The sequence below is a fragment of the Colossoma macropomum genome, unplaced genomic scaffold, assembly GCF_904425465.1.
Source record: "Colossoma macropomum unplaced genomic scaffold, Colossoma_macropomum, whole genome shotgun sequence".
NCBI classification, from domain to species: domain Eukaryota; kingdom Metazoa; phylum Chordata; class Actinopteri; order Characiformes; family Serrasalmidae; genus Colossoma; species Colossoma macropomum.
In genome coordinates this window covers 16,711,093-16,731,779 of record NW_023494807.1, presented here as the reverse complement: position 1 = coordinate 16,731,779, position 20,687 = coordinate 16,711,093, and the positions used below count along the sequence as shown (strand labels likewise).

General features: G+C 40.2%; 2 protein-coding genes across 4 annotated transcripts; one reads left to right on the top strand and one right to left on the bottom strand.

Moving 5' to 3' along the window:
• Positions 1-928: 928 nt before the first annotated feature.
• On the bottom strand, positions 929-3,442 carry hes6 (hes family bHLH transcription factor 6). 2 transcript variants are annotated; one of them, XM_036556248.1, is made up of 4 exons: positions 3,153-3,442; positions 2,975-3,061; positions 2,780-2,861; positions 929-2,359 (listed from the first exon to the last, which is right to left on the bottom strand). In XM_036556248.1, exons 1-4 carry the CDS (start codon positions 3,231-3,233, stop codon positions 1,923-1,925), a joined length of 687 nt encoding a protein of 228 aa, XP_036412141.1. In that variant the 5' UTR covers positions 3,234-3,442; the 3' UTR covers positions 929-1,922. The 2 variants fall into 2 exon arrangements, with proteins under 2 accessions (XP_036412141.1, XP_036412142.1); XM_036556249.1 differs by having other exon boundaries at positions 929-2,356.
• A 7,208-nt stretch (positions 3,443-10,650) lies between these two features.
• itm2cb (integral membrane protein 2Cb) lies at positions 10,651-17,909 on the top strand. 2 transcript variants are annotated; one of them, XM_036556631.1, is made up of 6 exons: positions 10,651-10,831; positions 12,998-13,147; positions 13,437-13,625; positions 14,065-14,175; positions 14,739-14,889; positions 16,530-17,909. In XM_036556631.1, the coding sequence occupies exons 1-6, from the start codon at positions 10,739-10,741 to the stop codon at positions 16,619-16,621; spliced, it is 786 nt and encodes a 261-aa protein (XP_036412524.1). In that variant the 5' UTR covers positions 10,651-10,738; the 3' UTR covers positions 16,622-17,909. The 2 variants fall into 2 exon arrangements, with proteins under 2 accessions (XP_036412524.1, XP_036412525.1); XM_036556632.1 differs by having other exon boundaries at positions 10,654-10,831; positions 12,998-13,135.
• Positions 17,910-20,687: the final 2,778 nt, after the last annotated feature.

Sequence of the window (20,687 nt, the reverse complement as noted above, 5' to 3'; positions counted from 1 at the left end):
TATATCATGGTGTTTTCCCGCCATGCCCAGCCTGAGGATTCTAACTGTACTGCTGATGCTACTTAACGGCTTTTCGGCGTTGAATTCGTGTGAGCTTCCTTTGAGAGCAGCTACACGTAGCTTTTATGTTTTCTTTTCCATATCTATCGAGCCTTAAGTGGTTGCTAGACTTCTATCTGCATCTAGAAAGGTAAGAACAGTCCAAACTTATGAGGGTTTCAGAAGTGAGTGTAAGTAGTTTTCATATTTCGGCGCAAAATTGGGTCTGTTTCGTCCAGAAAACTAGCTACGATAAATCTACGGCTATAAAACCCTGGGCTAACGTTAGCTTAGACGTTGCTTTGGTATACTTGCTTGGAGATATGTCTGTCGTAGCCTTCTTAAATTGTACACATTTTAAAGCCAAAAGCAATGAAAAGCCTTCTTACTGCATTCTAGCCTTTAAACACCGAAAAAATCAAACAAACTAGCTTAGCTGTCTTTCCAGCAGCATGACAGCTCAGGTTGTCAGGTCCGGGCTAACAACCATCAGGGGTGTTAGCTTCGACACCTCTTACACCCCGAGCACAAAAGAGGCACTCCAAAGTAGGACCTTCTCACTTTCAAATAGCCTTAACAGCCCACACAGGCGAGACGTGTCAGGAAGGCCTCCGTGCTGCATGTCTGATTATTTCAGTTGTTAATTTTTCCCCTCGCTGAGGTGGATGAAGTCGTTAAAGTCAGCGGCGCCCAGGCTGGCGACGTTTTAGTCAGGCTGATAACAGCGACCAGGTTCATGGTGGATTATGAAACGTATCTTCTAGAATAGCAAATAGTATTAAAGTAGACACAATGTGAAAGTAGACACTTTTTTCTTTTTTCTCAATTATTGTCCAACGACTGCATCAACTCAAACATGCAGAACCTAAAAAGAGACCAGTTTATGGGTAATTATTGTTTTTTTTATTGATTATTATTATTATTAATGAATGGAACAACTTACACTTCATCAATATCTACAGCAACAACGATGAAATATTTACATTCTCTTCTACAATAATAAGATACAGATAAGCACCTCCTAGAAATACTCATCATAACAGTGTTGTCTTAATTTAGCTTATACATTTTTTTTAAATACAAAGATGCTGATATAAAAAAAACAAAAAAACAATATTTCCGTGTTACTGGGTGAAATGTGGTTGCTACACCAAGAAGAGCTTTATATTATACAACACAACTGTTACAGACACTTCCCATCCCCAGCTACAATTTCATAAGCCTACATGGCCAATGGTCCAGTGTTACAGACTATACACATGGCCTATGGCCCAGTTCTATAGCCTACACACATAGTCATTTGCCTGGGGTTACAGCCTACACCAGTGTTTCCCAACCACATTTCTAAAGGTCCCAACTGCACTGCGCAGTTTCCTGTTTTCCCTGTGCTAACACATTTGATTCAGTCAAAAGGACTTGCTAATAAGCTAATGAAAGCTTTCATGTACAGGGAAAACTAGAAGCAGAAGCAAGTGCCCATTGGCTTCTATTATAAGTGTGTCTTGAGTAAATGTTTTTCTGTTCTTTTACAGATAAACACATTGAAATCACTGTCCATGGTAATTGACCATTTGCTACAGAGAAAATTGTAGTTGAAAGAAAAACGCTGGAATATTCCTTTAAGAGTAATAACTTGAGAAAAAGCCTAGAGTTTAAAACTTTAAAAGTGATGATTGTCCAATAAACAACAGGGATTCCCCTTAGCTCTCCTCCAACTGGACCCAATATCATGACTGTTGGAACAAGTTCTCTGGGTAACTGCTTTGTGAAATGATCAGGACCGAAGGTGAGAAACCAGCCTACACACGCTGCCTATGGCTTTGTGTAATAGCCTGCACACACTTCCCCCCATGGTCCAGTGTTGTTGCAGGACCCCTCCAGCTCTACCAGGGCCTCCACACGGCCTTGGAGTAATAGCTGGTGGGCAGGTCTCTTGCGTCCCGGTCATCAGACACGCCATGGCCACGCTCGCTCTCTGTGTCCTCGCCATCCGAGCTCAGGTCATCACTGGACGTGGTGGATGGGGACAAGGACAGATCAGATGGGCTTCCTCCTCCTCCTTCACCACAAACAAGCCCTCCAGGGGACTCGTTCGGCCAGGGGCCATAGTGTCCTGGCTCGGTCAGCAGGTCGGTCAGCACGTCCTGGAAGCGCTGCTCGCCGTTCAGAGGCATGCACTCCAGCAGGTGGTTCAGCAGGTCGGCCGCCACAGCCGCGTCGATGCCTGGACAGCTGGACACAAACGTGTGGACCTCGTGCATGCACTGGATGTAGCCCGCAGCAAAGCGCTCGCTCGCCTCCCGGTTCATGCTGTCAGCTGCTGAGGTACATATAAAGACACAAGGTCAAAATGAGACAATACTTAAGTCCAGCTGTAAAGGAAAGGACATCTAACTGCACAGTTTTACCCTTCAACTCAGATGTAATCGATGAGCAAAGACAGGTTCAGTTTCTGAAGTTTGCCTCTTTAGTTTTGCACTGGAGCTTCTAACTGAAACGTGATGGAAATCTATTCTATGTCACTGAAAGTCTTGGATGACAAAGTTGTTCTATTACAAAAAACTTCATTATGAAACTAAACTTAATTATAAATCTAAAGGACCAAACTTAACATACCAAGTTGTCTTGGCTGATCTACTACATTTGGGGTGCTTTTGTTTTTTCGGTAGTCCTTTAATACGAGGGGGAAATGCTGTTTCTCCCCGTATTGTTCAGGCTAGCGTGTTAGTAGTTAGCTCACCTTTAGCTCTGTTTTGAAGAATACTTTCTACACGTTTCACGGTCATTTCCAGCACCTCGGCGTTCTCCATCTTGGTTTGTGCCTGTGAATAATTCAAAATACGTTAGTGTAATTACCCAGAGTTGTATTTTGAGAGCCAGCACTTCATTTGTGGTACAAAAGTTGCGGTGAAGTGGATGAAGTGAGCTTACTTACGTCCGAGTCAGCTAGCAGTAGCCGCAGCTCCTGTAAACTTTCGTTAATGCGGGCTCGCCGCTTTTTCTCCACCAACGGCTTTCGCGTCTGCACAGAGAAGAAGAGGAAACACTGCAGAGTGCTGTGTAGACTCCTAAACACAAGAGCTGAAGAAGGATATATAGAATAAGTCCCGTACCTTCCTGTCCCCTCTGATGCCGAAGCAGTCATCCTCACTTCTGCCCGGTCCACTCCTGCCGTTGCGAGAGGCCGGGGCCATGTTTGCTGTGCTCAGAAAAAAACAGGGAAAAAACTCCTCAAAGCGCCGTTAGGACTCCTCTCAATGGGGCAGATGGTCGGCGAGCCCAGGCTGGAACAAAAGCGATCTCCAAATACACGGCGCTAACGAGCGAGGCGTGTTTTGTGCGCTGACGGAGAGTGAGTGAGGGGCATTTATGGGCTCTGATTTACATGTGAATGAGGAGCTGGGCTCTGCGCGGACAGGTGACGGAGGACTCCCGGGAGCAGCGGCCAATCAGCAGCTTCGCCTTTGTCTGGCCTTTGTAAACCAACCCGCCCTGAGGAGAGGAGTTTTCAGTGGAGGAGAACAACTTAGCGCTGTCTGCCCCACACCAGCACTGTACACACTGTTCATATCAGTTAGGAGTAGACTAAACAACACCACTACTAATTCTGTTACTACTACTACTTCTATTATCACTGCGTCTATTGCTCTACATACTACAGCACTACAGTAATAATAAAAATAAAAAACAATACTAATACACAACAGTACTGCTACTACCACCACTATTACTACACTTATATATTACTGTGGTAACAAATAACAAAAACAATAGTAATACTTGGACAACACTACTGCTACTCTCACTACTACTACAGTTATAGCATATTATTGTAATAATAAAAACTAAATATTAATACACAAAAATACTGCTACTGTCCCTACTACTAATACAATTAGTATTATATTGCTTTAATAATGAAAACAATGATACTAATACACAACACTACTGCTAATAATACAATAACAGCATATTACAATAATAACAAAAACAACAAAAATGATAGGAATACACAATAATACTGCTATTGTTAATCTCATACAATCCCAGGCTTATTCTTAGAGTTATTCTTAAGTTATAGAAGTGTGTAGTAAAACTTTGGACTCTTCTTTTCTCTCCCTCTGATGTCCAGTCCAGCATTTTCTGCTGATATCAGCCTCATTCTGATACCCACTGATACAGATATGCTATCTTTATCTAATGCTTACACAGCAAAACAGCTGCTACTGCTACTAATATTGCAATATATTATAAAATGTAATAATTAAACTTTAAGGTGCACCCATTGCTGACACAGGCATTCAATTGCGCATACAGTTTGAATAATCTCTACTGAAAGGCAGTGCCAAAAGAATGGGACACTCTGGAGCCAAGCGTCGGCTAGAGAGGCATAAAGACCCCCACCAAGTTGTGGAGCACTGGAACTGCATTCTCTGGAGGGATGGTGCGCTGTCCGTAACGTTTGGGATGGGTTGAAGTGAACTTGTGGACCAAACTCCACCCCATTAATACCCATGATTTCTGAAGAAACACTGGATAAACGGGTGTCTACAAACTTTTGGGCATCTAGTATACTTATTATGAGTACTACTAATATATTAAAAACAACAACAAAAACAATACTTATACAACAGCAATATTGCTGTTACTACTACTACTACTATTACTACTAATACTACTACTACTACTACTACTAATAATAATAATAATAATAATGCAAAGCAGTAATGTATAATATTGAAATACTAACATACTACTCTATAATAATAACTTATAAATAATACAAACACATTTCCAAAAATGTTAGGACACTAGGCAAAATGTAAATAAAACAGACTGCAATGATCTGCAAATACTTTCTGACTTGTATTCAATTGAAAATAGCACAAAGACAAGATTTCAAAAGTTCCAACTAATTAACTTCGTTGCTCTTTGTATGTATACATACAAATTAATTCTAATTTTGATACCTGTAACGTGTCCCAAAAAAGTTGGCACAGGGGCATGTTTACATCACCTTACCTTTTAATAGCATTCAGTAATCGTTTAGGAACTGAAGACACCAATCACTGTAATTGCTTCTTTCTTGCTTGAAATAACACTTCAGCTGCTCAACAGTCTTGGGTCTCTGCTGTCATATATTGTGCTTTATAATGCGCCACATTTTTCAATGGCAGACAGCTCACTCTCTTACTACAAGCCATGCTGTTGTAACACATCCAGAATGTGCCTTGGCATTGTCTTTTTTAAAAACGCCCCTGAAAAAGATGTGATCTATACGGCAGAATATGTGGCTCCAAAAAGCGTATGTATCCCTTAGCATTAATGGGACCTTCACAGATCTGCAAGTTACCCATGCCATTGGCACTAACACACCCCTGTGCCATGACAGATGCTGGCTCTTCAACTTTGCATTAGTAACGATCAGGGTGCTCCTTTTCCACTTTGGCCCGGAGAACACAACACCAGTTATTTCCAAAAACAATTTGATAGGTGGACCCACAGCACTTCTGCATCAGTCCAGCTCAGATGAGCTTTAGCCCAGAGAAATTGGCACCATTTCTGAATGTTGTAGATATATGGCTTTCACTTTGTGTAGTAGAGTCTTGACTTGCATTTGTGGATGCAGCGACTGATGATGTTTATTGACAAGGGTTTTACAAAGTATTCCCAAGCCCATGTGATTATATTCATCACAGAATTATGCTGGTGCTGCATGCAGTGCTGAGGGATCGAAGGCTCATCTTATACTCAAGCATGATTACATCACCTATTTAAGAAGTTTTTAGAACATTTCGTAACATTTCTAGTCTTAAATTGACTGTCCAAACTCTTTTGGAACATGCTACAGGCATCAAGTTGAGCACATTGAGAGTATATTTTTACAAAATATAATTAAGTTTGAAAAGTAAAACATTAAATATTTTGTCTTTGTATTGTTTTAATTTACAAATCACTGCTTTCTGTTTTTATTTGCATTTTACCTACTGTCCTTGGAATTGGGTTTGCAGTGAGACTGCTACTGCAACTAGTGTTGCTACTGATACTACTAATAAGAAAAAGAAAGAAAAAAGAAGAAGACTTTTAGGTTGTTTGGATGCTATATGTCATCTTAACCAGGGGTGAAGATGCTAGACCTTGATTTTTATTACTTGAAATAGCTAAACTATTTGTACTCACAAAAGATTAGAACAAGTCCCCTGGATGTCTCTGTGAATGACCTGTCAAAAGAGCACATCACTAACAAAGCATAGTCTAAGGGAGATTTATTGAAAACATTTTCCATGTGTTTCTCTGCATACTTGATTAGACTTCAGATGCTTGTAATCTAATCTGAATACCATAAAACTAACAACATTAACTGTGATCTATAAGGTCTCATAGGGAGGACGAATACATAAACCTGTAATATAAAAATAATGAAGGTGTACGCAATTTAAGTTCATCATGGATGTGAACAGGTATAACACTGGCATGTCCCATCATACTGAAGTTGTGACAAAGTGGAATATTTCACGGAAAAAAGTCTGCCACACTTTCTGTTCAACCTTCTAATGTCAGTAACAGTAAATTACATAAACTTTGTGTGCGTATTGCGAAAAAAACCCAAAAAAACACACATCAGTGTCCCGTGGGGGTTATACGCCGTGTACCCAAAAGGCACTCTTTCATTGGAATGACTCAGGACTGCTTTGTGAATATAAGCCAAGTTATAACACTCAACTGGGCTTCCAGTATAACTGGCTGCGTCCAAAAAGACACACTATCATACTAAATAGTAGTCAAACCTGTAGAGCACTATTAGTAGCGCATTCGTTAGTAGTAGTTGCAGTGTGTTTTGGACACAGCCTGTGTTTCTGTTAGTTAAGCGCGCCCCCTGCTGGTGATGTTTCAATCCATAGCTTTCGGCGACAGCATCCTTTTATACGCTATGCTTCGTGTCAGTATCACACGGTTAGGACCATAAAAACGAAGATAAAACAGTGTTACAAACACACCGGTTCATTGCGGCTTCCACGTAGTTTCTCTTTTAAACGAGTTTGTCCAGGAAGGCGTTTATATAAGACTGACAGGCATTAGACGTCTCATGTTTACGGACGAGCTTACATCGCAGAGTTTATTTAGTGCAAAATCGGCAAATTTGTATTCAGTATCACATTTCAGGGCAGTGTTTCCTCACTTTCATATCTGCGAGTAATCTGTACTGAATATCGCTTCTTAGTTAAATGACTGTCACATATCGAAGTTATAGGCTACAGCTAATAACAGGCAAAATTAGCATTCAGTATTAGCATACAGTCTGCACTATTCAGGTATTCAGCAGCACTGACAGACCCATTCACATCAGATCAAGTCATTTTGTATGATGTATTTCTCATCCCATACGGAAATCTGATATATGGCTATAAGTGCACATGTATGGTACATATATACATGTGCGCATATGCCAAATAGCTGGATGAACATATGTATAACATATTGATTATGGGTTAATGGTTAATGATTCATGCTTTCTATCATATATTGTTAAATATGTGTTGTACATATATGCTTACATATGGTGATATATGACTGAAATATATGTCCCATGTTTTAAAATGGCCAATTTCAAATACCTTTCCATATATGTCACATATATGTCCATATGTGACTAAAAGAAGTCGGATATAAGAGAAATCCATGTATGCTAATATATATATATATATATATAATATATATATATATTATATTATATATATATTTTTCAAATTCAAATATTGTCATATATCAGATTTTCGTATGGGTTATACACCTGTTTTCCTGTTTCTGCGCCTTTTTTCCTATTTCGATAGGACAAGTATTTCATTTAAAGTGCACTTTAATTTAATCCTTGTTTAACCGAGTAAATTCTCGAGTCTCTCTGTTCCAGAGCGAGACTGACTACAGTATAAAGGCGATTACATGCTGTCAGGCTAAAAGGCTTCATTGAAATACTCATCGGATCTTCCTGATCTTTGGCAGTTCAAACACGGCTTAAAAGCCTCGCTTTCTGATTAGCTGGATGATGGGGGATCTCATGGATTCACACGCCACCTCAGAGTGATTATGAATGATTATTCCATATTTCCATATAAAGTATTATTGCATGTCAGGTTATTTATTGACTTCCGGAAGGCTGATGCAAATCAGAATGCGTAGTTCATCGTAAATGGCTAAAATAAGACTCGGAAGGCGCAACCATTTCAGGCGCATTTCATCTTAAAAGCCCTGCTTGTGGAAGGATGGCAGATGGCAAAAAGTCCCTCAGCACCTCCAGTGTAAATGATAGCAGTTAGAGCAGGGGTGCGCAATTTTTTGTCTCTGGTGTTTAAAAATGTATTTTAAAACATTACATAATATTTTATTAAAAAAAAGCAAAATACGAATTTGATAAATTATACACCAGCATTTAAAAAGTTTGTATTTACTTGTCATGTTACATGAACTACAAGCCAGCAGGTATTTTAAGATGTTTTATTCAATATTTAAAGTTAGGAATGCTTCTATTTCTATTTTGCTAAGTTTAACATATTAGGGGGAAAAAATAAACAGTGCCATAACTTTTGCACAGGCCACATTTTATGGTTTATTTCCCCCGTATATTAAATTAAGCAAATAAACAATAATTGTGCATTTAAATGTGCAGAAGTGTGTTCTTTGTAGAGGACATGTTGACTTATTTTCAAATCAACAAAACATAGTTTGTCCTGGGACACCCAAGCTTTTGTATATGACTTAATTTTATGAATTTTATGAGCAAATATTTATGCATGCAAACAAAATTATATAGACACTGCACAGAATATTATATTGAAGTTTGCAAATGGTTACTTTTTCTGTTAGAATAGAATAGAATTCAGAACCATTAGCCAACTGTGTTTGCACACAGAGGAATTAGACCTCCGCATTTAACCCATCCGTACAGTGAAACACCCACACATATGCACACTAGTGAACACACACCAGGGGGCAGTGATCACACTTGCCCGGAGTGGTGGGCAGCCCTATCCATGGTGCCCGGGGAGCAGTTGGGGGTTACGTGCCTTCCGATCACAAGGCTGGTTAACTGCCCTCCATCATGGATCCATATAAATGGTTGACAAGTACTTATAAAATAAAATCTTATTACATTAATATACATTAAAGCACCCTTTTCCCTCTTTGATAAAGGTACTATTGCAAAGACAAGGTTTTGTTACATCAGCAACGATATGCAACATAATGTGGCAGTGTGCAATACTAAATGTCAGTGTCCAGTTCTAGAGGCCAAAACTATTATGCTTTTCTTGCTTTCTTGAACTGTATCAAGTGACCGCCTGGATGTTAATTGTGAAGTTATGTAATGTACTTTGTAAACTCCATATCTCTGCATCTTTCATACTAATACCAGACATATTATGTCTATGGTAAAATAACCAGAGCACTGGACATTGTCTCATAGCACTGTCCAGTAAGAAAGTGATTGTTATTTGAGATCAATGAGACTAGAAGTGGGCAATGTGGCAATATCATCATATCATATCACAATAAATCTGGTAATGATCAGCTTTTCTGAGCATATTGTGAGTTTTGTCTGAAGACTGACCAAGTGTATGTTTCATCAAAAAAAGATTAAAGGGTAACTTCTATGTGATGTAGCCTAAGATTGAACCCTGTTTTTAGGACAAATTCTGCCTAGTGTATCACTGAGAGCATAAGTGATTCTGTTTAATTGGGTGCAGTATGTGAAACATGGACCAGCAAAAGGCCGTGTGGCCAGCTATATAGGATTTTTCAAAGCTGGCACTAGCTGTACATTGTGTCTGTTGTAACTATTAAAACCTCAGACAACTGAAATATGAAGTACTATATTGCGATATTGTGTATTGCGATATTGTATATTACGAAAATGTCTTTAAGCATAGTAATATAAGTACTTTTGCCCTATAGCCCACCCCTATATGTTTTGACCAGATTATTTGCATTCCCTCAGTTAAGTTTGCTTATATAAATTTTTGTTGGAGTATTTTGTAAGAAACACTTTTACTGCAACATTAACTCATTAATATTTAGTTACTCATTTCTTTTTTGTGTTTAATTTTATTATGTTCTAGTGGTGATGGCATTTGGTCTCTACACCTCTGTCATTAGAGCTTTAACAATTTATTCAGATAAAGATTGCAGTAAAAACAGAGGAATGGAGTTTAACAAACTTCAGTTCCTATCCTGATGTAAGCAGCTCCACTGCCGTTAACTTACTCAGTATTCAGGTAGCTACTTTCAGCTTGTACTTCTGTTCCTCTGCTCAAGTTGTGTTTTATAAATATACTTAACTCGAGTCATTATTTCACTGTGGTAATGTCGTTTACCTAAGTATGGACTGCTCATCCCACCTTTGGTTTTAGCTCAACTTTCTGTTTTTCCTTGTACTTTTACTTTTAGTTCAATTTATAGCAGAGGACGTGCTCTGATGTAACGATAGTCTACTTTTACTTGAACGGAATCTGTAGGTCTCTCACTAGAACCGGCGTTATTTATAGACGGCGGTTGATGATTGGACGACTCTTAGTTTGAAATGGGCCGGAAGTGAGGGAATCCTCTTTAAGAGCGCTCTCCGTTAACCGGCTCAGCAGAACCGTGAGGCTGCTTCACTCCAGCACTCAGAGAACACTCAAAGCGAAGAGAGAGGGAGGAAGGAAAAATGGTGAAGATATCCTTTCAGCCCGTGTCGGCACAGAAGCCCGAGAAGCAGAACGATGGAGACAAAGAAGAAATTGTCATGTCCTACCCACAAGTGAGTATATTTTCTTAAAAAAAAAATCCGGATAGTCACAGTGACAAAGGATGCCTGTCCCTAGTTATTTTGCTTTTTTTTAAGGAAGTAAAAAATGTAAAAGGGGGATCTTTTGTTATTGGGACAGTCCGTTATTTGGTGATGTTCTTTTAGTTGTTTTAATTTTTAGATTTTTATTATTTTTTTATATTTTATAATTAGACACAGTTCTTTCACGATTATCAGCTTTTTAACGGTATTTATAAATGCATTTAAATTATGGCGGCTGTTGTGAATGTTGTTCAATCTTTAATTTCACTATTACATTACGTGCAGAACATTCAGCCTACATCAAGGTTATACACAAATAGCCAGTGCGCTACAGTGACACCAGCTGGTCACATTTGACAATAGGTTACAAACAAAGACCTTTGCAGGGATGCTGAATGTTCCTGTATTAGATCCTGGAGTCGAACTGTAATTCTGCATCCAGCATCTCTAATCGATGGACAAAGCAGCATTAAGTCCCCCACAATGCACTCTACTGCCTGCATTGACATTACATCATTATCTGCAGATATATGGCAGGCTATAGGCTTATGGGGAACAAAATGGCTGTAGAATGCAGTCCATGGGACGGTCACTGTGATCCTTCTAGCACTTATTTTTCAGGGTGAAACGTGTCGAGTTACCATTTGGAGAGATAAAGTTGCAAATGAAATTCTCAGGTTAGCGAGCACAGCTTGTCCTAGACAAGCTTAGACTGAAATCAGCTGCTGTAATTATGGATTAGAGCAGCTTGGTAGGGATGCTGTTAGGTTTGATTTGTATCTAATATAGGTTGCACATTTATTTTTGAACAACTCTAATATGTTGAAATGAATAGCCTCCCCAGGTTGAACTGGACTGCACTCTCCACAGGATTTCTTTATTCACTGAAGATTAAAATGGAGTCCTTCTTTCAGCCGAGCTATTATTAGACAACCTCATTGGCATGCTTGTGTTCGCCTGAGATGTTCTATTTACAATGCAGATCTGTCAGTAAAGACTGGATGAAAGACCTACATAATGAAAGAGCACCTGTTTTATTGCCCAGCAATGTGGGTATCATCCACACCTCATAATTTAAACCATTCTTCTCTCATTCAGTTATTGAATGAATGAAGATACGTAAATGGCGCTGCTCCTACTACCTTGATACTATAGCTGTGTTATTTTTGCTCCATAGCCATGGAGAGTCTCTCACTGGTTCCCACGCCATCTGTCTTACGTTGAGAGGTGCTCTGTACAAATATGGGCTGTGGAAGTACAGTGTGTGGCTGAATAGTACGGCTGCGTCAGATAGCAGCCCAGTCTGCTGGGCTGGCTGTAGTAGTGCAGTCAGCGTGGGTTGAGCCGGAATGGCTCCACGGCTGAGAGACTGGGGGCGGACTGCTGGGCTGCTAACACTGACACCTCCTGAGCTGTGTGACTCACTTCTCGGCAGTTACATGGAGAAATATCGAGTTGAATGCACAGAGGGGGAGAAAATGTGTGCCACTAGAGCTGATCTGGTGTGAAGCAAGAGCAGTTGAGGGTCTTATCCTGGGCCCATTGAAACAAAAGCACTTGACTTTAAGAAAAGGCTGCATCTTGAGAATGCCTAGGCCAGTCCTCAGAGAAGGATGGTAATCTTTATCCATGAAGATGTCTAGGTTAGTCTTTATTTGTGGGGATGCCTAGGTAAAATTTTACTCAAGAAGATCCTTAGGTCAGACTTTGTAAATTACAATGCCTAGGTCTGTCCTTCTTTCTGAAGATGCCTAGGTCAGTCTTTACTCATGAAGTTGCTTGGGACAGTCTTTATGCGTGGGATACCTAGGTCAAATCTTACTCATAAAGATGCCAGGGTCAATCTTTAGTCATGAAGATGCATAGGTCAGTCTTTACTCATGAAGATGCGTAGGTCACGTTTTTATTCATGAAGGTGCGTAGGTCAGTCTTTATTCATGAAGATGCCTAGCTCAGTCTTTACTCCTGAAGATACTTGGGCCAATCATTACTCTTTAGGATTTCTATCTCAATCTATACTAATGAGGATGCCTAGTAGGGGTGTAACAACATTACATACATATATAACAGCATTCATTTGCAGCCTAATTTTTCAGCCCACAATCAAAAACAATTTTGTTTTCTTTCTCCCACCAGGATGAGTTGGTCCTCCCACTCAGGCCTAAGAAGTCCCCAGTAAGCGGCATCTGCTGCCTGACCCTCGGCCTGGTCATCTTCATGTCCGGACTGATCATGGTGTCCGTCTACGTGTATCGCTACTACTTCACCCCTCAGGTAAGACATGAAGTGAGTTCAGTGTTTAATTTTAAGTGGCATTTTAAATCATTCACTAATATTGGCTGCGCAGAAGTGATAAATACAAACAGAAGAGTGTGCTCTCATTGCTGACATGCTCTGCACACCTATAAAAGCAAAATCTAGGCCAAATTCTGTGCCTAACAAGTAAAAATATGCCCTGTCAATCATTCTCCTTAATTTTGCAGTCCTCAGAGTGTTCGTCAGCGATGCACTCCATCTCTCTTGCCCTTTGCGTGTTCTTTTTAAAGACGTGTTCTATTTCTCGTTCTTCGCACAGATCCCCGAGGACAGCCTGTTCCATTGTAGGGTGATGTACGAGGACTCCGTGTATGCGCCGTTGCTAGGGAGACAGGAGCTGCAGGAGAATGTCGGCATTTACTTGGAAGATAACTATGAGCAGATCAGTGTTCCTGTGCCTGAATTTGGGGGAAGCGACCCAGCTGATATCATCCATGACTTTCACCGGGTATGGGGGGATCTTTTAATGCTTACTTATTTACTGCCCTACCTGTATAATATTGTAAAATGAGTTAAGCCAGATGTACCAGTGGTTCTCAGGCTTCTGATTCTGCGTTTGTGCACGTATAGAATATAACATACTTTTTCTCCAATCTTATCCTGCGCATTTTAAACCCAGCACTTCTGGTACAACTCATTAGCTTTTCCTAAATTGAACTGGGTGTGGTAAAGTGGGGGAAAACTAAACAGTGCAGGGCAGTGCTACCAAAGAGCCAGAACTGAGAACACTTGTGTTACCTTTAAGCCCTTTAAGCAGTTCCTTTTGTAGGATACAAAATGTAATTATCATTAAAGAAGTGGTTTCTTGATTATCGGCATTTGTCCAGATTAATTTATTTTCAGAGTTGTCACTAATTAATGTTTCTCCTGTTTCTTTGTGTATCCAGGGCCTCACAGCCTATCACGACATTGCGTTGGATAAGTGCTATGTCATCGAGCTCAACAGCACCATCGTCATGCCTCCCAGGAACCTGTGGGAGCTGCTCGTTAATGTCAAGGTAACAAGGTTTTTTTGCACTGTTGACGTTTCTTTCATTCTTTATTTTTGTCTCTTTTTACATAACATCTTATCAAAAAGATCTCACCTTGATCCCCTCTGTCTGAGTCACACCTTCTGTTCAGTTTGCATCTAGCTCCATATATGGACTTTTTCCAAGGATAGGGATTATATGAGAAGCAATCTGCTTAGTGGGGTGAAGAAGAAAAAAAGAGCTGTTTCCTGCATTGAGAAAGAAAGGACAGGAATCATTTAGCCTCACTGCAGAAGCCTAAGGGTTCAATCAGTAGAGTTGCTTCAATGAATAGAGCTGAGATATAATGGCAAACACCATAAAATACAACAAAAAGAAAAATCAAGGTGAAGTTCTGGGTCTAACAAGTAAAATGTTTAGATGTTCAAACCCTGTCACATCCAGCATCCAGTTTTTCCACTCCCTACCATTCACTGATTTTACAAAGTAGGTTAAATTATTGTACGAATGCATGAACCTCAGTCAGAGTGTGGCATTGATATTTCTGCTTCAACATTTAATTTCAATTCGAATTATTCTGTTTGATACAGAGAGGTATGTACCTGCCTCAGACGTACCTCGTTCAGGAGGAGATGATGGTGACCGGCCGGGTGAAGAACATGCGCCAGCTTGGCCCCTTTATCCACCGGCTGTGCTATGGCAAAGAGACTTACAGGCTGAAGCGCCGCAGCGCTCACAAACGTGAGTACATCTGCTCTCATTCTGTCTCTCTGTGTGAAATAGCAGCTCTTCAAGTTCCTGTTAAGAACTGGCAGTACATTGTCACTGCCATACCAAACCTTCATAACTCCACTTTGTTCGTGTACACCAGCTGTCCTTTACATTGTGTGTTCTCATGACCAATAGAAATGATCCAAAACGACCTCCATTAACTTACATTAAAGTTACCTTTTTGCTGACATGAGGTTTGGCTACATGTACTGTACCTCATTTCCCCTTAGGTATCAATCTATTCATCTATCTATTTGTTTCTCTGTGATCTGTTGCCATAGATAAGTGTAAGGCCCAAAGCATAAAACATTTCACAATACTGAATAAAGTTTATATTATTTAATATATAATATTACTTAATGCGTGACAGATATTAAATTATGAGCCAATGCGGAGGCACATGGTGTGGCATGAGCAGGAAGAATCGTTCCTAATGGGCAGCCATGTGGGCAGATATGTGACCAGCAGGAGACCTGTAATGAGGAAGCGTGACTTAGTAGAAAAACTCCAAGCAATTCTTTGCTGTACCTGCAAACCTCATAATGATATTCAAGCCTGAAAACTGTTGCGTGTCGCACGTAGACTGCCTCCAGCGTAGATGGGCAGCACAAGAGGAAACCCGAGTGTAGGCTGGTGCTGCGTAGTCCTTTGGTAGTGCGTGCATGTGTGGGATGCGCACTAACGCCGCAGTTCACTGTGTGATTAATCCATGTGTGGATGATTCACCAGCGGAGAGTACGCCAAGCATCTCCAAGTAGGGAGCTGCACGGGAGGAGGAAGTGATGCGAGTGATGGAGAGGGCGATGCAGCGTGGGAGAGGTAGTTTTTGGCTCACAGAGGATTCTCCTTCCTCGCATGACTGCACAGATTGTGCTGCAGTGACAGGCTGAATGACGCGTTTGGCTAGACAGCATTTGTGCCATAGAGCCCAGAAACAAAAATAACCATCCGCATCTAAAATGAGGCATCAGCGTTTATTTTTAGCCCTTTTCCTAATGAGGGGAATAAAGAGAGCAGATTTACTAAACAATAAAGCCATTAGGCCTCTACACAAGCATAAGCTTTAGTCACTGTTTCCCCCCTTTTTGTTTGTACATCCACTCTCTCTCTTCACCTTTATTCTTTCTTTCTTTTTTCTTTCTTTCTTTCTGTCTGTCACTCTGTCTCTTTGACCTTCGTTTTCATTTTCTTTCTTTCTACTTTTCTTTCTTTTTCTTTTTTCTTCCATTCTTTCTCTATTTCACTTTATCTTTCTATCTCTCTTTCTCCATTTTTCTCTTTTTACCATTTTATTTCGTCCTTTCTTTCTCCATTTCTTTCTCACTTTCTCTTTCTCTGTCTTTTCTTCCTGTTTTTCTTTCTGCTTTCTCATTTTTTTCTTTCTTTCTTTCTTTCTTTTTTCTTCCTTCCTTCTTCACCATCTGTAAGTTGTGCAACGCTGGTGTGTGTGTGTGTGTGTGTGTGTGTGTGTGTGTGTGTGTGTGTGTGTGTGTGTGTGTGTGTATGTAGTTATGTCCTGGCTCATCACTGTTTTTCTCTTCCAGGCATGACAGCTTGTTTACTGTAAGTTTGCTCAGCTGACCTATGACCTTTTACTTTCCCCATTGCAGGTATTTATAAGAGAGAGGCCAGGAAGTGCCACAGCATCCGTCACTTTGAAAACACATTTGTGGTGGAGACGCTGATCTGTGACAGGGCCTGAACTGAACGGCTCGGGCCTCCTACCAACTCTACTGAGCAGAACCCCAACCCCGCCCCCCCTGCGTTTAGCTTTTATTGCACTTTACAGCGTGTCTACTCTGTACATACTGTTTTGATTTAGTTACATTATGATTCATTGTTATTGTTTTCACTTTTTTTCAGTCTCCTAATGTTTCAGGTTGAATCATAACTGATTGAGGGTCCAGTTGATTTTTGTATTATCATAATTATTATTTATCTGTATATATTTATAATTACTTAAACTAAATGTGTAGACTTTTTTCCACTGAATGTGTGGAAGAGCCCTGAGATCTAAATGTGAGAGATTGGTCTGATTAATGTCTGATGTCCTGTCTCTCTGGGAATTAACTGTAAAGTACTGACTCCTTTTTTAAGTTTGAAACTGTGGCATGCACTATGCACTGACTTCCCTTTTTTTGTTTGTTTGTTGGTTAGGTTTTTCATTGTCTATATGATGGGTTACTTGTACACTACTGATGTTACCCTGTGTTAGAAAAGAAATCCAGTATTGGAAAATTGTCTTAATGCCAAAAAAGTATACCTCATGTTTTACTAATGTATGAATTAATTGCCTGTTCTTTAATTCAGACATTGTTTGTTTTGTTTCAATGTGACATATAAGCAATATGAGCATGTAGAGTTTTCTTATCTTGGATTTCATGTTGTAACATCAGACATTTGTTATGTCGACTGTGTTACTGAACTGGTACGTTTTGTCTCTTTGTGATTTATCTGTGAATAAAGTTTCTAGAAAAACTGAAATGACTACAAAGTATGGGTTGGAAAAGATGGTTGCCCAGCTGTCTTTTTACTACTGCTATTCAGAATGTAGAAATGATGGTACTGTACTGAAATTCTGTCTGTCAATAACACATTAGGGTAAAGCTTCTCACTTCCATCTTGGGTTACTGTGTGTGAATATATTGTTATATATGTTATTTGAGTCTTTCCTAAACATTTCTCCTGTTTTGCCCTAAAAGTGATGGATGCTAATATCTCTCCAATTTTACTTTCAATACATAGAACTTAGGCCTTTTGTAATCAGACTGTTTCACTTTGCATGTTCCCCCTTGTTCACACTTGCATCATTACTTCTTTTCTACGACAGTAAGGGAAATATTGCAAGGTTCTGGATCAGGAACAAAGTAGCTGCTATTGAAAGAGATTCTGAAAACTGCTCAGTGTGATGAGCCACATTCAGCTTCTTCCTCTGTGTGAAATAACGTTGCTTGTATGATGAGTACTTATCAATAAACTTATGAAAACTTGCGGGTTTCCTGTTATATCAGCACATCTGGAGGTGTGGGTTCTAGTTCACTTTAACCTCTGTGTGGTTTTATGAACCAAGATCAGTCGTCATCATTTTATAACCTCTTTTTTCTCTAAAAAAGTTAAACTAATGTTGTTACTATTAAAATTGATATATGTAAATGACCTGAGTGGCTATGTGGTCTGTGGTTTGTTCAAAGTGCAGTGCAGTCTGAAGCACCCCTTTTCACATCCATGCAATCTCCATAGACAAACAGTGGAAGTAGAATGTGTTGTTCTGAAGAGGTCAGTGACTTTAAATATGGCATTTGCAGGATGCCTTTACCAAAAGTCAGTTTGTTAAATTTGAAATACAGTTTCCTCCAAAACTAGGCATTTTTTTTTGTTTGTTTGTTTTTGCTATATACTGAAGACATTTGGGTTTAAGATCAAAAGATGGATGAGATGACATATTTATTTCCTGATATTTACATCTAGATGTGTTAAACTTGGAACACAACACCTGTAATGGCAAACCACCAAACGTTTAGGTAAGTAAAAGTATAGGAACAGATATTCTTAAAGTAAATTACAGTGAATAACCCTCTCAACCAAACCACCTTTTGGTTGCATATTCTGTGCTTGCAATAACTGCATCAAGCTGGTAAACAAGTGACGTCACCAAAATGTTGCATTCTTATTTTGTGATGCTCTTCCTGGCTTTTACCACAGTTTCTTTTTTTAGTTGTCGCTTGTATTACTTGTATTGCTTGTATGTTGCTTGGATTTATCCTTTTAGTGTCCTCTTTAGAAGGTGAAATGTTGGGTCGAGGTCTGGTGACTGACTATTGCCAGGCTAAAACCATCCACTTATTTCCCCATATAAAGTCTTTTGCTGTGTTGGCAGCATGTCTTGAGTCATTGTATTGCATGATGAAGTTCCTCCTGATTACATTGGGAGCATTTCGCTGTAAATAGGCAGACAGAATGTTTCTGTTGTTATGTTTGCACAAAGACTTATTAGTGCTGAATCTGTGTTCTCTGCAGATGTTTGGTGATGTCTGATGGCAAGGATCTGTGTTGATGATCTAATGTTCATGCAAACATGGTTCATGCTTATTAAGAACATAATATTAGGCAACGAGTACGGCTGGTATTTCTCTTCCTCTACCTGAACCCTTTCTCGCTCTGCCTGATGAGCCTCCGACGGCATGGATTCGCTGGATACAGTCCTTTGAATTGTAGCCTGTAGCTGCAGGACCATCTGAGCTGAATGCTGCTTGTAAAGCAGCCCTACTGTTACACTGCCTGGGATCGGAGGAACAGCATGTCCTTGGAACGCTCAGAAACACTGTCAACATCACATACAACAGTGCTGTGGACTTTCTAAACCAGGGGTGTTTAAAAACTTTTTTCAAAGAGGGCCAGATTGTCAAAAGAAACAGAGTTAAAATTTTTGGTTTTGTTAGATAATGTTCTTTACATATCAAATAAAAGCCGCAACCACATTCAGAAATCAATTTATTAAACTAGAAAAGCAGATTAAACAGTATAAATATTTACTTTCATATACATTGAGCCAGTAGATGCCGGCTTCTAAACCTGGTGGTGGCTAAGAAGTCTTTGCATATCTGTGTGGACCTCCGAGCAGTTAATAAGGTTGATTCCTGACATATACTGCTAAAGAACTCACAGCTCAGTTCTACGGCTCAACAATGTTCTCAAAACTCGACCTCAGACAAGAGTACTTACAGGTTCTGCAGCAGACACCTCACTGCCTTTGTGACACATGTGGACATGTTCCAGTACACTGCCTACCTTGCTAACAAGGGCATCTCCCATGTGGCAACTACTTTTTACCAGCCCCAGGTCAATCGTAGTGTCAAATGCTTTCATCAGTAGGTGTAAAAATGGCATCAGGGTGCACCTGGCCCAAGGATGTTCCTCCAGTCAGGCCATCCACCTCACATTATAGGGCCAGGCAGCATTTGACCATGAGTGTCTCCCCTCCCTTCTTTATACTAAGATAGGAGCTCTACGTATACCTTCGACAGGGTTCACCTTTTCCTATTCCGGGTACCTTTCCCTACAGTCTGAGCCTCGGTTAACTGCTGGCAGTTGCAGATGAAACAGCACTTTGACCAGTCAAAATGAGCCACGGTGCCAACCATGGCACTCCAGCAACCTCCGGATGGTACCAGCTGCAACATGGGTGGTAGATGACAGAACCCCAGGTCATGCCGTTAGTGTGGCATGATGCACCTGTGCTTCCTGCAGCCCCCACACAAGTCTCAGATGCCCTGTTGCCTCAACTACCTCAGCCTTGCACCTCCTCATCCCGGCATGACACCTCCCTGCAACCTGCTTGCATCCGTTCACACTCAGATCACTTGAAGAACTTTGTGACAACATTTCATGTCTGACTTTCTTCCAGGGGAGATGAATATCATGTTTGAACATAGTCTTATTAGTGTTGCACCTGTGTTCTCTGTGCGGATGCTGTGTTGATTACTCTGTCTGGGTTTTGCCCAGCATTGTGTAGTATTGTTGGAGCTAATGATAATGCAAGCAAGGTGTCAGTTCATGCTTATAAAGAGCACAACATCTGCACACTTCTGAGTTTATTCTGCTGTTACTGTCTTGAGTTACATCATCAGCAAAGATTAGTGAGCCCATTCCAGAAGCAGCCATGCATGCCCAAGCCATGACACTACTTCCACCATGCTTGACCTGTAAGCGCATACATTATATGGCCAAAAGTATGTGGACACCCCTTCTAATTTTTACAGTTTGTGAAA

Coding starts and splice junctions, on each gene's coding strand:
- hes6 (XM_036556248.1), bottom strand. CDS start 3,233: ATGGCCCCGGCCTCTCGCAACGGCAGGAGTGGACCGGGCAGAAGTGAG. Junction 2,862..2,974: donor TACTGCTAGCTGACTCGGAC/GTAAGTAAGCTC, acceptor AATTATTCACAG/GCACAAACCAAGATGGAGAA. Junction 2,360..2,779: donor TCTTCAAAACAGAGCTAAAG/GTGAGCTAACTA, acceptor TATGTACCTCAG/CAGCTGACAGCATGAACCGG.
- itm2cb (XM_036556631.1), top strand. CDS start 10,739: ATGGTGAAGATATCCTTTCAGCCCGTGTCGGCACAGAAGCCCGAGAAG. Junction 10,832..12,997: donor TTGTCATGTCCTACCCACAA/GTGAGTATATTT, acceptor TTCTCCCACCAG/GATGAGTTGGTCCTCCCACT. Junction 13,148..13,436: donor CCCCTCAGGTAAGACATGAA/GTGAGTTCAGTG, acceptor TTCTTCGCACAG/ATCCCCGAGGACAGCCTGTT.